This window comes from Chiloscyllium punctatum, chromosome 11 (assembly GCF_047496795.1).
Source record: "Chiloscyllium punctatum isolate Juve2018m chromosome 11, sChiPun1.3, whole genome shotgun sequence".
NCBI classification, from domain to species: Eukaryota; Metazoa; Chordata; class Chondrichthyes; order Orectolobiformes; family Hemiscylliidae; genus Chiloscyllium; species Chiloscyllium punctatum.
Window position 1 is genome coordinate 28,416,620 of NC_092749.1, and position 15,484 is coordinate 28,432,103.

General features: G+C 42.9%; 1 protein-coding gene across 2 annotated transcripts in view; it reads left to right on the plus strand.

Annotated features, from left to right (window-relative positions):
- Window positions 1-15,484, plus strand: part of ryr2a (ryanodine receptor 2a (cardiac)) — a 758,045-nt gene that overhangs the window by 488,148 nt on the left and 254,413 nt on the right. For both annotated transcript variants that reach the window (XM_072580564.1, XM_072580565.1), the window contains exons 30-32: window positions 4,275-4,392; window positions 7,602-7,762; window positions 10,575-10,734. In XM_072580564.1, the coding sequence (XP_072436665.1) occupies window positions 4,275-4,392; window positions 7,602-7,762; window positions 10,575-10,734 (439 nt within the window). The remainder of the gene's footprint in view (window positions 1-4,274; window positions 4,393-7,601; window positions 7,763-10,574; window positions 10,735-15,484) is intronic.

The following is a 15,484-nucleotide window of genomic DNA, read 5'->3' on the forward strand; positions in this document are numbered from 1 at the left end:
AAACAGGTAGTGCGTATATGAATGAGCTGCTGGAGGAAGTGGTAAAGATGTGTACAATTACAACATTTAAAAGATATTTGGACAGGTACATGGATAGGAAATATTTAGGGGGGGATATGGGCCAAGTGCAGATAAATGGGACTAGTTCAGTGAGGAAATGTAGTTGGCATGGATTAGTTGGGCTGAAGGGTCTGTTTCTGTGCTGCATGTCTCTATGACTCTGAATCAGACCAGAGAAAATTGAGTTGGTCTGTATACACTGATATATTTAGGAAGGAGCTTCAATTAGTTGTCCATTATCTTCCCATACTGTCATATATCTTTCTAATTTTTACCTTGTCCACTGATATTTTTGCTTTTCAATACTTCACACAATTGCATAGGCTCAAAAAACATTGCTACTTCATTGGGAACTAGGTTCACTTGCTTATCCAGTGACTCCACTGCTCATCATGGGAAAATTACAGCAGTCAGTCAGGAGACCCCTGGGAAATTCATGGTGGTGTTTTTAGAAAGTTAAGCTACCGTGAAATCACTTTTGCAGAAACAAAGAAAGCAAGCCTAGTTGACTTTGCAAGGTTTTATAAATTAGATCCGTAACAAATGAAATTGATATTAAAGATTATTTCAGTAACCTCACAAGCAGTAAGATTCTTTCAATAATTAGGAAACCAAGACGACAATCCAGTGAGGGTTTGCCCAATAACTTGCCATCACCCTATTCTTTTATTGATTTGGTGGTGTGCTGTCTGTAAGATTAATGTATTAATCCACTGGTGTTTGCTGCTCCATCCATTTACTGACTTTATTGATCATGCCCAATTCTCCATTACTTCATTAATTCACCAGTAAGTATTCTTCCAATGATTTACCTGCTGATGTGCCCGTTGCTCGATGAATTTATTATTTCAGTAGGTGTGCCTCCTATTGCAATAATTAATTCATTCACCAGACAACTCGCAGTATTTGTACGGCATGGTCATCCCACAAAAGTAATTTGTCGGTAACTGCTGCACCATTGATTAATTTGTTGGTTGTTTTTGTTCCTGCTCCAATATTTTATTGATTAAATGGTTTGCTCAATCTTTTTTATTAATCAATAGTATGGGTTACTCTAATTAGTGTACAGTTAGTGCACCCTACTCCTCTCTGGGTTTATTCATTCACTACACCCTGCTTTCAATAACTTGTTAATATTTTCATACAATTGCCCTCTATAATTTAATTAATTAATTTACATTTGAAACTCCAGCACTTTATCCATTTACTGATTTGTCTACTGCAGTGTTTATACTTTGATTTGTTGTTCTCTATGAATTCCTTGCTCCCTGATAACCCATTAATTTAACTGTTGGATGCTATACCTGCTGGCTTATGAATTGATGAATTCTTTGGTGCCCACTTCTCTGTCTAATTTGCAGTCACTCACTGGCATACTAATTATTTGGTTACTGGTTCCCTCAGCTATTGAAAATTATTTATTTAAAGATGTCAATGGCTCCAACAATTTATTAATTCAAGAGGGTACGTAACTGTGCTGCAATGTTCATCAGTATCCTTTTGTAGTTGTGAGTAATTCATATGGTTTGTGGAGTCAGACCTTTCCATCTGAAGCCTACCAGCTGCAGCTTATGGATAAGCTATAATTTTGGCAGACAGCACACCTCCTGGAGGCCTGTTTAATATGAATTACAGTGAGAATTCACATCTTAGTGTGGAATCAAATGCTATTTAGTTCTGACTCAGCACTGCCACCACAAATTCTTGAACCTGCCCCCAAATTATGGGTGATTTCGGGTGCGAGTTACCCAGTTGCTGAGCTACTTAAAAGGACACTCACCTTCTTTCGTTTAACTTGCTTCAACAGTTTAGCAAATATCTTTCTCTTACTTTTCGTCTGATATGGATGCAAAATCACTTTGGTTTTTGTTTCTCATTCTCATTTTCAATAAGCTTAAAAAAGTATAGAATCATGAAATCCCTATAGTGTGAAAGCAGGCCATTCAGCCTATCGGGTCCACACCCACCCTCCGAAGAACATCCAACCCAGACCCACCTCATCTCTGTAACCCTGCACTTCTCATGGCTAATCCATCTACCTTGCACATCCCCGGACGCTATTGGAAATTTCCAGTCTACCGAACCTGCGCATCTTTCGACTGTCGGAGCAAACTGGAGCAACTGGAGGAGCCTGGCTGTTTCTAAAATTAGGATCCATTCTGATCGGAAAAAGACAGGAGTAACAACATATAGGAAAGCCAAATCTACATGCAGCAGAAAGGAGAGCACAGAAAGAGAGATCGATACATTTATACAGCACTTTTCACAACTGCTAGATGCCTCAAAGCACTGTGCAGTTAAAGAAAACCATTTGAAGATTAGTTACTGTTGAACTTTAGGAAATGTAACTGTCAGTTAGCTCCTACTAATGGCAATATAATAAAGACCAGATAGTTTTTATTGACATCAGTTGAAAGATAAATATCGTTCAGACACTGTGGATAGCTATCCTGCTTTCCTTCAAAGTAATACCGTGTGATCATTAGCAGCAACCAGAGCAGGCATATAGAGTTTGGTTTAATGTTTCATCCAAAAGACAGCACCTCTGACAGAGCAGCACTCTGTCAACATTACACTATAGCATCAGCATTAATATTTTGAGTAAGAGACTTTGCAGACATCTTCATTCTCTCCATAACTAACGATATCTGCAGTTCTCGGGAGAGCAAGCATGGCTATGTATCTCCTGGAAGGAAGGCTGTCGCAGACTAATATTGCCACTTGCAACCATGGCTGTAATTCATGCCAAACTTTATCGTGGTCCTCAATTTTGTCATCTCCAGTTTTTTCCCTATATTAGTTTAACAGCAGTATCATGGTTCCTGAAACTGGTCACTGAGACTTGCAACTTTATCATCTCCCCCCGTGTCAACCAAAATGGCAGGTTCAAAGTCTAAGATTTGAAGAAACCACAGACTGTTTCCAAGTTCATAGCAGCAGTGTTGACACATAATTTGCCATGAGGGTCCTTCATGTCAACTCATCACCTTCAGGAACTGTTAGAGAATCTAGGACTTCAATGTGGAACTGCTGTGCAATAATCAGAAGTGCATCACACTGGATATGATGGCATCAATCGGCTCGTCACTTGCTGGCTGGAGAAGCTGTGGGGGTCCTGCATCGCCTTCTTTTGGGAAACCCTGTTGCACTGAGCCACTACCCCAGGATCAAGGAGCCAGGAGTGGATGGGATGGGGATTGGGGAATGGATGTCTGACACACTGAGAGCTGCCAACCACTTGGAGACCAACTCTTCTGTATTCAGCAGCATCACCAAAACCTTGGATACAGGAGGAATGCAAGAATAGGGAAGTAATGGCAGCAAGGTGCCGATGATGTAGGGGTAACGGAGGAGCAATGCTTTTGGCTGGGTTCCCCTTTCCTGATGCCAACTCCTTTTGGAGCTTGCAAGAATAGAAAAGATAGATTACTCTTCATATCCTCTGCATGGTGAGTCCCCCACCTGGTTCTGAGTTCAAATGACCTTTATGGGATGAGGCCCTTGAGAGGACATTAATTGGCCACTTAAGTATGTACATTGACAGAGGATGCTGCCCATGGACCTTCCTACCACAGACTTTATTGGGTGGAGACAGGAAGCTTGGAGTGTCTTCATTTAACTCCCTCCTTCCAAATTAAATGCCCAATGAAAACTAATGGTGACGGGTGTTAAATTATGCCATTGACTGGGCCCTACATTATTTGAACCTCAGGACATGACCAGTCATATTTCCTCATAGTCCTAGGTGCAGCCATCATGAACTTCTTTTCCAGTGATCTTCCCTCCATTGTCATCAGAAATAGAAATGGTCGCTGATGATTGCACCATGGTCATGAATGTTTACAACTCCTCAGCCACCCATGCTCATCTGCAGCAACACCACATTCAGGTTTGCACGGAAAATCCCAAGCAGCATCCATGCCGGGGAATGTTTATCTCCAACAAAGAGCACCTGACCACTTTCCGTTGGCATTTGGGGGTAACATCACCACTGGATTCCCCCAACTTCAGTATCCTGGGTGCTACCATTGACTAGAATAAGGAAAACAAACTATTTATTAATGTAATTTGCTCCATTCTACATAACTTTGTCTGTAACGAAGGTTACCGCAAGGTGGATAAAGCACTTTTGTTAAGATGACATAAGAACCAGTGTATAAATCAGTGCTTCAGATATATTTTGCTGCTCACAAATGAAATACCCTCCTTTTCAGGTTTATGTTAAAAAGGACGAAACCTGATTATAATGTGGCTCACTCTTCACCTCGACTTACGGAGGAAGTACTGGCAGAGGACAGGGATGATTATGACTTCCTGATGCAGACAACAACTGTAAGTGCTTTATAATGGTCACCTTACATCAAATTTACTTCTGCTTTAATGAAATACTTTCAACACTTATTTGTTGACCTGTTCCTGAAGCAGTTTTCATTTGCTTGGTCAAAATAGAGTATAGCTTGTGGATCCCATTGACTCACCAGTTGTTGTCCAGTATTTTCAAAAAGGGCCAAACTAATACAGCATCATAACAGAAGTTGAATAATTAACATGCAGCATTTATTTACTTCTCCAACTCTATCATCTGCTGTTTCTGTTTTCTTGGTACCAAATCTAAAATTTGGAGTTAAATCTGTTTCTTGTATTTGAAACAAAACTAGTGAAGGTAAATGATCTTATTTATATGTTGTCATGTGTGTGTTGTCACAAAATACAGTAAAAAAGTGCTGGATAGTGTTGTCGCACTCTGGCGCCATATGATAACACAGAAAAGTTAAAAAAAAAGAATGTAAAGACTATGTAAAGAAAAATGGAGAAGTGAAGAAAAGGTATCCATCTTTACAGTCCCTCTTGTTAATTGCTCCACCATGGGCCATGAGCCTGATGGCTAGGTACAAGCCCCCTTCGTCATGCTGCCATCATTGGAACAAAAGTCACCACACTTTGGCTCCATCTCGCCTCCACTGATGCCCGTGCCACTATGAGTCCTCAATGAACCTCGCCAATGTAGATGCTGCTGATGCTGCCAAATACTACACTGACCTAAACTTGACTCTGCTGCTGCCATGAGTCCGCTTTGGGACCATCTTTCCAATGCAGCCATTGCTGATGCTGCCAGGTCTCATACTGGGCCAAATTAAAATGCGTGTTGAGTTATATATGTAACTCACTGGAGGTAGAGGCTATAGAAATATCTCCACCCTCAATGATGGAAGAGCCCAATACATCAGTGCAAAACATAAGATTATAGCATTTGCAGCAATCGTCAGCCAGAAGTGCCAAGTGGATGATCCATCTTGGCTTTCTTAAGTGGTTCCCCAGCATCACCGATATTGGTCTTCACCCATTTTGATTCCCTGCATGTGATATCGAGAAACAGTTTGAGACAGTAGATACTGCAAAGGCTGTGTGGTCTGACAATATTCCGGCAATAGAACTAAAGACTTGTACTCCAGAACTTGCCTATACCCTAGCCAAATTTTTCCAGTACTGTTACAACATTGGCATCTACCCAACAATGTGAAAACTTACCCATGTATGTTCTGTATATTAAAAACCTGCCCAATTACTGCCCCATCTGTCTACTATTGATCATCAATAAAATGATGGAAGGTGACATCAGCGGTGCTATCAAACAGCACTGCTCAGTGATGCCCAGTTTGGGTTCTGCCAGGGCCACTCAGCTCCTTATTGCATTATGGACTTGGTTCAAACATGGACGAAAGCATTGAATTCCAGAGGTGAGGTGAGATTGATAGCCCTTGACATCATGGCTGCATTTGAATGAGTGTGGCCTCAGGGAGCCCCAACAAAACTGGAATCACTAGAGATCAGGGACAAATTCTCTGCTGGTTGGTGTCACACCTGACACATCAGAAGATGGTGGTTGTTGGATGTCGGTATCTCAGCTCCAAGACATTTCTGCAGGAGTTCCTCAGGGCAGTGTCCTAGGCCCTACCCATATTCAGCTGCTTCATCAAAGACCTTTCCTCCATCATAGGGTCAGAGTGGAAATGTTCACCAATGATTGCAAAATGTTCAGCACCATTTGCGACTCCTCACATGCTGAAGCTGACCATATTCATATCCAACAAGATCTGGACAATATCCAGGCTTATGTTGACAAATCGCAAGTAAAATTCATGCTACACAAATGTCAGGCAATGATCATCTCCAATAAGAGACAATCTAATCACCGCTCCTTGACATTCAATGATATTACTGTAATTTAATCCCCCTTTTCCTCCTCCCCCTCCTCCTCCTCCTGCTCCTCAGATGCTGCCTGAGCTGCTGTGCTTTTCCAGCACCACTCAATTCTAGGCAGAAATTCAACTGGACTTGCCACATAAGCATAATTACAAGAGTATGTTTGAGGCTATGAATACTGTGGCGAGTAACTCACTTCCTGACTCCCCAAAGTCTGTTCACCATCTACATGGTACAAGTCTGCAGTGTGATAGGATATTCTCACTTGGCTAGATGGTTGCAGCTCCAACAATAATCAAGGAGCTTGACACCATCAAGGACAAAGCAGCCTGCTTGGTTGGCACCACATATCCTCCACCACCGATGCTCAATAGCAGCAGTGTGTATTATCTATATGATGCACTGCAGGAATTTACGAAAGGTACTTAGACAGCATTTTCCAACCCATGACCACCTCCATCAAGAAGGACAAGGGCAGCAGATATATAGGAACATCAGAACATTCAATGCTTTCGTCCATGTTTGAACCAAGTCCATAAAGTTCCCCTCCAAGCCACTCACCAACCTGGCTTAGAAATGTATTACCATACCTTCACTACCACTGGGTCAAAATCCTGGAATTCCCTGTCGAAAGGCATTGTGGGTCAACCTATAGCGTGTGGACTGCAGCGGTTCAAGAAGGCAGCTCACCACCATCTTCGCAAAGGCATCAAGTGATGGGCAATAAATATTGGCCCAGTCGGCGATCAACATGTTGCCTGAATCAATAAAAAATGAATGATTTAGTCTTAAGATTTCAGGTATCGATTTTAGTGTTTACTATTAAGCATTGGCAGGTACATGCTGCATTTGTATTTGATTGTATGATTAAGTGTTTGCAGACATCAATTCTGTTCTGTCTCACTTGTTACCTCATTTATGCAGCAGAATAAGTTTCATTGGAAGCAGCTCTGGAAATGTCTTGGCTTCGCTGGATATGGATTAACCTCAATTAGACAGTGGGGTGTAATTCAGAGGGAAATGGCATCTGTCTAATACACTGAACGACAGTGACAAACATGTCTGTAGTGGCATAGAGCTTTTTAAAAAATTGCCAGTTGTGATTGGGGATTTATTGCTGAGGATTATTTTCCCCAGTATCTGGGGAAAGTCCACACTAGTCAGCAACATAAACCTGTTCTACTTTACAATAAGTGAGTGAAAAGGCCATGCAACATCACTTCCTGTGCATTGTTGTTATATTTAGAGAGTAACAGTGAATGATTGGAGATTGAGAAAAAGAAATGGAGAGTGTGTGATGTTAGCCTCTCTGCTAATCACCGTTTGCTTTTTTACAGTATTATTATTCTGTGAGAATATTTCCTGGTCAGGAGCCGGCTAATGTGTGGGTCGGTTGGATTACCTCAGATTTTCATCAGTATGACACTGCTTATGATCTGGAGAAGGTTCGCACTGTGACAGTAACACTCGGAGATGAGAAAGGAAAAGTCCATGAAAGGTGAAGAATTGCACAGTAACTGGACCGAGCAATAATTTCATGACTAAACTGTTGATTATAGGAGAAAATAAGGCAAATTTCTGGATAAAGTAACTGTTTGGAGGAAGAAGCCTTTTTCTTCTATAAAATGCAGGTATTGAAGACAGTCATGTCCCAAAATATCAGGAATAGCTTTGGAGACTGGGCTGAATGAGGTTTTAATTTGAGCTGAGTTATTGAAGGGAGAAGAAGATTTTAGCATGAAGGAGAATTGAGGGGCTTGACTACATGGGCCTACAGGGTCCCTACCCCCACCTCCTAATGATTACGATCGCTGCAGTGCAGCGCTTCTATTCTGGGAGCAACATTAATTATCTTCAGGCAAGACTTCCGCCCTCTCCTCAGGAAGAACTCTCAATTTTGAGGCAGGATTTAGAAGTGGTGCTGCTGCCGGGACTCCTTGGTGTCCTGCCATGCTGAGAGGCTTAGGCAGATCCTGGATTGGGGTCTTACTGCGGGGTTCAGGACGGGGTTGACGAGGCTGGGTGAGATGTGAGGAGGCAGATTTGAAAGGGAGGATGACTCCTTCGATCTGGAATAGTGGAGGGGTGGGGGAGTCATTGGTTGGTGCATGTTTCCATTGGACTAAGAGGCCCTAAATAGGAGACTTATAACACCCCCCCTCAATTGTCTCTCCACCCTCCATAAAATTTCACACAGTTTGGGAGATAGGGCAGCGGAGATTTGGTTGGGTAGGCAATGATGGAGCACCCTGTAGAATTTTGTCCAACCCACTAAGGGGGCTATAAAATCCAGGCTTTTCTTTAAATTGACCTATTTTACTAATCACCCATTCAGGGATGTTATTACACACCTCTGGAACAGGTCGGACATGAACCCAGGTCTCTTAGTCTAAGGGTAGGGATACTACAACTACACCACAAGATGGGATAGTATTAGGAATTATTTTGATGAGGTCAATATTTTTCATTGCTGTATGAGAATCAACAAGGAGGACCATCAGAAGTAATGGTGTCAGCCCTTTGTTGACCTTGGAGTGATAATGTGATGTTCGAAGAATCAAAATAAGAAAATTTTGTTACATCACAAGTAGTGTTCCCTCTAACCTGCATGGCTTTGCAGCAATCCAGATGTCCTGTGCAGTGCAACAAACAGACCATGTGCACAACCAACATTACTTTTAACATGCACGCATGGATGGCTATGCAATAGCCTGCACAGTATGCAGTGCAAGATATAGACATTGCACAACCAAGAAACGTTCCAGCAGTAAGTCCAAAGGGTTTGGGTGAGGAGGGTTGACAGTTTGTTGACTGACGAATGATGTTGCATGTACATTAAGATAGCACCCTGAAAATCGTAAAACACCTCAAGACAGTTGACAGAAGCATTATCAAACATAATGTGACACTGGATCTCATGAGGCTGTATTAGGACTCATGACCAAAAGTTTGGCTAGTGAGGTAGATTTTAAGGAGCATCTTAAAGAGACAAGAAACCTTTTAGCTGGTGACTTCTGGAGCTTAAGAGATGTGAGGTGATCGTATGAGGAGTGAACTGAAGCTTTTAATAGCCTTATGAATATAAAATGTAAATGAGGCTTCAGCTGTTTTGTAAGCAGCCTGCAGCAGTCCTTTCAAAGAGCATTGGTTAGGTCAGTAAGTTATTACAATTAGGGGAGAATTGTAACTGATATAGCATCCCAACCTGCTTATTTAAGGAGCTAGAGCCTTGCTGAAATCAAATGGGTGGGATGTTCACCCACTTATGTAGCTCTGGAAGTCACTTCTCGATTTTTAACTGTTGAATGTCTGTTTTGGAATCAATTGGAAACATCCTTCAATCATAAAATCCTTACATGTGGAACCAGGCCATTCAGCCCACTGAGTCCACGCTAACCCTCTGAAGAGCATCCCAGACCCCCTTCCGCCCCTACCCTATCCCTTTAATCCTGCATTTACCATAGCTAATTAACCTCGCCAGCACATCCCCGGATATTATGGCAATTTAGCATGGCCAATTCACCTAATTTGCACATCTTTGGACTGTGGGAGAAAAACCAGAGCATCCAAAGAAAACCCAAGCAGACACAGGGAGAACGTGCAAACTCCACACAGACAGTCACCCGAGGCTGGAATCGAACTGGTTCTTGGTACTGTGAAGCAGCAGTGCTAACCACTGAGCCAATGTGCCACCAATCTTCCTATTGCTTCCTATTAAAGCATCAAACAAATTGCTGTGAAAATGTTCCAATTAATACTTGATTTAGCTTGTGTCATGTAGTATAAATAGCATTAAGCAAGCAGCCCAATATCATAATGATACATATCTGACCAATTAGTCATGAGCAACATGCTGAAAATGTTTCTATTCTGAATGTGGTTGCTTGGTTTCACAAGTAGGATAGCTGCAAGATTCTATCTTTGATCTTGCTGTCCCAGTGTTAACAGGAAAGAAAAACAGTTTTTAAATGCAGGGATAGATATCATCAGCTGGGCTACATTGTTTACACTATTAAATGACCTCAAAGACCCATTGCCTAGACTCATAAATTGAGAATGGTCACCTGTGTGGCATATTCTACAGCTGTGCGATGTAGTGGAACCGTATCCCAGTGATACCCAGAGGAGAAAGGTGACAGGTGGGCATAGAAATTATGCCAAAAAATGCAAAGTTACAGTTGTTGAACTAAGAGATGCTTTCACATCAGAGACAAAGAAATGTGATGATAGCTGCAAGGCTCAAGCTCTTTGACTCTAGCCATCCTCTGTCTGCCTTGGTGAACTTTTCGATAAATGTTTTTCCAATGCAGCGTCAAGCGAAGCAATTGCTACATGGTGTGGGCAGGAGAAAGCACGAGCCCTGGACAGAGCCGTAATAACAATGGGCTGGAAATAGGCTGTCTAGTGGATACAGCCAGTGGCTTACTGACATTCACAGCCAATGGCAAGGAATTAAATACGTATTATCAGGTATGTTAAATGGAATGGAAGGAATGACCTGTCTTTTTCTCCTATATAGCAACAGGATTAAACCATTCTGCCTCTCCATTTTGTTGCACCATTCAGTCAGATAAAGTCTAATCTGAACCACAACTTCCCATTTACCCACTTTGTTATTCTTGTGTTATGATTCCCAGCTGATGATACTATTACACCTTCTCCCGCCTCCAATACACTCCATCCACCTGGACACCCTGTGCTGACCTATTACCCACCTTTGATCTCTTCATTTCCAAATGTTGCCGGGACATTAACCGCCCCAACCTGTCTACCCCCCTTCCCCACTCCAACCTCTCACTCTCACAATGCGCAGCTCTCCACTCCCTCTGCTCCAATCCCAACCTCACCGTCAAACCAGCAGATAAAGGGGGTGCAGTGGTAATTTGGTGCACCAACCTCTATAGTGCTGAAGCCAGGCGCCAACTCGAAGACACCTCGTCCTACCTCCCCTTCGACCTCAGCCCATCATATCTCAGATCATACTCAACCTCATCACCTCAGGAGATCTCTCCCACTTACAGCTTCCAACCTCATAGTTCAGGAACCTGACACTGCCTGATTCTACCTCCTTCCCAACCCTGACCACCCTGGCCAACCCATCATCTCAGCCTGTACCTGTCCCACCAAACTCATTTCCACCTACTTCGATACTGTCCTATCCCCCCAGTCCAGGAACTCTCCACATACATTTGGGACACCACCCACACCCTCCACCTCCTCTAAGACTTGTGTTTCCTTGGCCCCCAACCCCTCATCTTCATCATGAACATCCAGCCCCTCTACATCTCCATCTGCCAAGCCCAGGGCCTCAAATCCTTCCATTTCTTCCTCTCCCGACATCCCCACCAGTACCCTTCCACTGACACTCTCATTCGTTTGGCTGAACTGGTCCTCACCCTCAACAATTTCTCTTTCTCCCACTTCCTCCAGACGGAAGGGGTAGCCATGGGTACCTGCATGGGCCCTAGCCATGCCTGTTTCTTTGTCGGCTACACAGAACAGTCCATCTTCCGCAGTTTCACTGGCACCACTCCCCACCTTTTCCTCTGCTACATTGATGACTGCATTGGCGCCACCTTGTGCTCCCGCGAGGAGGTTGAGCAGTTCATCCATTTCACCAACACATTCCACCCCAACTTTAAATTCACTGGACCATCTCTGACACCTTCCTCCCCTTCCTAGACCTCTCCATCTCCATTAATGACGACTGACTCAACACCGACATCTTTTACAAACCCACCAACTCCCAGCTGGGTTACACCTCCTCCCACCATACCCTTTGCAAAAATGCTATCCCATATTCCCAAATCCTCCTCCTACGCCGTACCTGCTCTCATGAGGACCAGTTCCATCACAACACACCAGACAGCCTCCTTCTTTAAAGACCATAATTTCCCCTCCCACATGGTTGAAGATGCTCTCCAATGCATCTTGTCCATGTCCCGCACCTCTGCCCTCAAACCCCACCCTTCCAACTGCAACAAGGACAGATCCTCCTTGGTCCTCACCTTCCACCCCACCAACCTCCACAAAAACTGCATCATCTGCCGACATTTCCGCCATCTACAAATGAACCCCACCACCAGGGATATATTTCCCTCCTCACCCCATCTGCTTTCTACAAAAGACCATTCCCTTCATGACTACCTGGTCAGGTCCATGCTCCCCAACAACCCAACATCCCCTCCTAACACCTTCCCCTGGCACCGCAGGAATTGCAAAACATGTACCCACATCTCTCCCCTCACCTCCATCAAGGCCCCAAAGGAGCCTTCCACATTCACCAAAGTTTCACCTGCACTTCCACAAATGTCATTTATTGTATCCGTTGCTCCCGATGCAGTCGCCTTTACATTGGGGAGACCAGACGCCTTCTCATAGAGTTCTTCAGGAACATCTCCAGGACATCCGCACCAATCAAGCCCACCTCCCCGTGGCCAAACATTTCAACTCCCGCCTCCACTGTGCTGAGGACATACAGGTCCTGGGCCTCCTCCAACGCCACTCCCTCACTACTCGACGCCTGGAGGAAGAACGCCTCATCTTCCGCCTCAGAATCCTTCACCCCGGGGCATCAATGTGGACTTCACCAGTTTCCTCATTTCTCCTCCCCCCACCTTACCCCAGTTCTAAACTTCTAGCTCAGCACCATCCTCATGACCTGCCCCACCTAGCAATCTTCCTTCCCACCTATTCGCTCCACCCTCCACTCTGACCTATCACCTTTACCCCTTCCTCCATCCACCTATTGCAATCCCAGCTACTTACTCCCAGCCCTACCTCCTCCCATCTATCTCCTCACCCCGGAGGCTCCCAGCCTCATTCCTGATGAAGGACTCCTGCCCGAAACATTGATTTTCCTGCTCCTTTAACTGCTGCCTGAATTGCTGTACTTTTCCAGCACCACTCTAATCTTGATGTTACTATTAGTCAAGTCAGATCCCGGAAAGAAACCTGACTTGATAGATCATATTTTATTTCTGTCTAATTCAGTGTCGTATTACGTAAGTGCACAAGGCTGCAGATACAGTTTTAACAATGAAACAAAAGTTTATTATTGAAAGAGAAGGCAAAGTAAAATAAACTATCTACATATAACAGAGTTTAAAAGATTTTTAAAATCTAGCTAAACATAATCTCATCCCCAACTCCATCACTTAATAATTAATCAAAATCCTAGGAAATATTCTTTCCCTATCAAATCAGTAAATTAACTGAAAATTTTCAGTTCCAGTCCAGTGAACTGTAAAGCCTTTCTGTTTGATTCACACAACTGAGCTCTTAACCAAACATAACTGATCTGGAAGTTTTCACAAACTGAAGCCGTTACACTGAGGTAATGGATTCCCTTAACTGCTCTGAAGAAACTCCCTTGTCGAGGAGAAGCTATTCTTGCATCTGACTTGCGTCAGGTCTCCTTTGAAATGAACTCAAGAGTTTTAATTAGCTTTAAAATAAAACCTGCCTATCCTTTCTTCTGCTAAAATAAAGTCTTATTTTTTTGTCCCTTCCTTTGGTATACCCCACAATATAAGCAATCTTCAACTAAGCTCCAAGCGATCTTCAAACCTTGACTCTCTTACACATATTGATTTAAAATCATGGCTCTGAAATAAAACACAAAGTTAGTTATTAATCTCTTTACAAAAATACTGACCAACAGCTACTAATCATTCGTTTGAAATCCAAAATCATTTATATATCTACATAAATACCACACACCTTTCATTACACTTGGCCATAATTCATCACAGATATTCACTTTGATCTATATCCTTCAACTACCAAATATCAATGAACTTGAGTTATAAAAGTATCTTTTGTTCCAGGATTCACAGATTTTTAGGAAATTCTCCAGTTTTCAAATATTCTTTGTGTAATATTGTGTTTCTTGTTTTGGTTATTTTGCTGTACTGCTTTACATGACATTCTGTGGTGAAGCAGATCATCATTTGGCTTTTCTGCGAAGATACCAGGTGATATACAAAAGACCTTTTTTCATTCAACCAGCATTTGTTGTCCATCCTTAGTTACCCTTGAATTGGGGGTCTAGCAAGGCCATTCCTGAGGGCAGTTAAAAGTCAACCCCATTACTGTTGAACTGACACTGCTGTCCTTACCAAATGGACTTACTATGCCAGATGGATTTTTACAACAGTCCATGATGGTTGGCATTTGGGTGGAACCTATGCATTCCAGCAGTGAGTTTGGAAATAGAGGAACTGAGAAGATCTAGCTGGTAGCTTTTGTGCCAACTGCTCTGACCGGTTTGATAGAGGGGGAAACATCAGACCGTCTGCCTGCCCTTCAGCCCAGTAAGTGGCCATGTATTTGGCATCTGACAAGAGCAAGGTCCGCGCCTTGTGAGATACCAGCAGCTTTAACTGTGTGGGTAAGTTTTGGGCAAGTGGGAGGAGAAATAACCTCCTGCTCAGATCCCCTGAGCTCACTGGGGACAGTCACCAAGATCATGCTTCTCCTTTTACAAATCTGATATAGAAAACAAATGTCAGCAGTGGAGACCAGGAAAATGACCATGAACAAGTTGGGCTTATATCCATTGGATTTTAGAAGAGTGATACGTCACCTTCTTATCTAAAATCCTGAAAAAAAATTGACAGGACAATTATTAGAAGGAATTTTCCTCTAGTGGGGGAGAGTAGAAATTGGAGACTCAATTCCTTTCTTTCAGGGACTCCTTTTAACACAGAGATGAGGAGAAATCCTTTCTTCGTGGTTATTCTATGGTTTCTTCTGAACAGAAAGCCATAGAGGCTGTATGAGTTAAATGGTTTTTTGATTGAAGAGAGTCTAGAGTAATGGCAGGGTCAGATAAGAAAGTAGGAAGCCTCAAAAGATCAGCCATGACCTTATCTAATGGCGAAGCAAGATTGAAGGACTGCAAAGACACTTCCTGCTCTTATGTCCTATGTTCCTATGAAAATACTGGATTATAATAGAAACCTGCCAACTTCACTCATGAACAGATGGAAACCTGCTCTTCTTACTAGGTAACTCCAGACCCACAGTAATGTTATTGATTGCCTCTAAATGGACAGCTCAGTTCTACCAAATCTGCTGCAGTGGAACACAGAATACAAGGAAGTAGCTCCCAACCACCTTTTCAAGGGAAATTGGGGTTGGCAATAAATGCTGGCCTAGCCAGCAACATCCACACTCCTATAAAGAATGAATTTTAAGACCCAGGAAAATCATATTC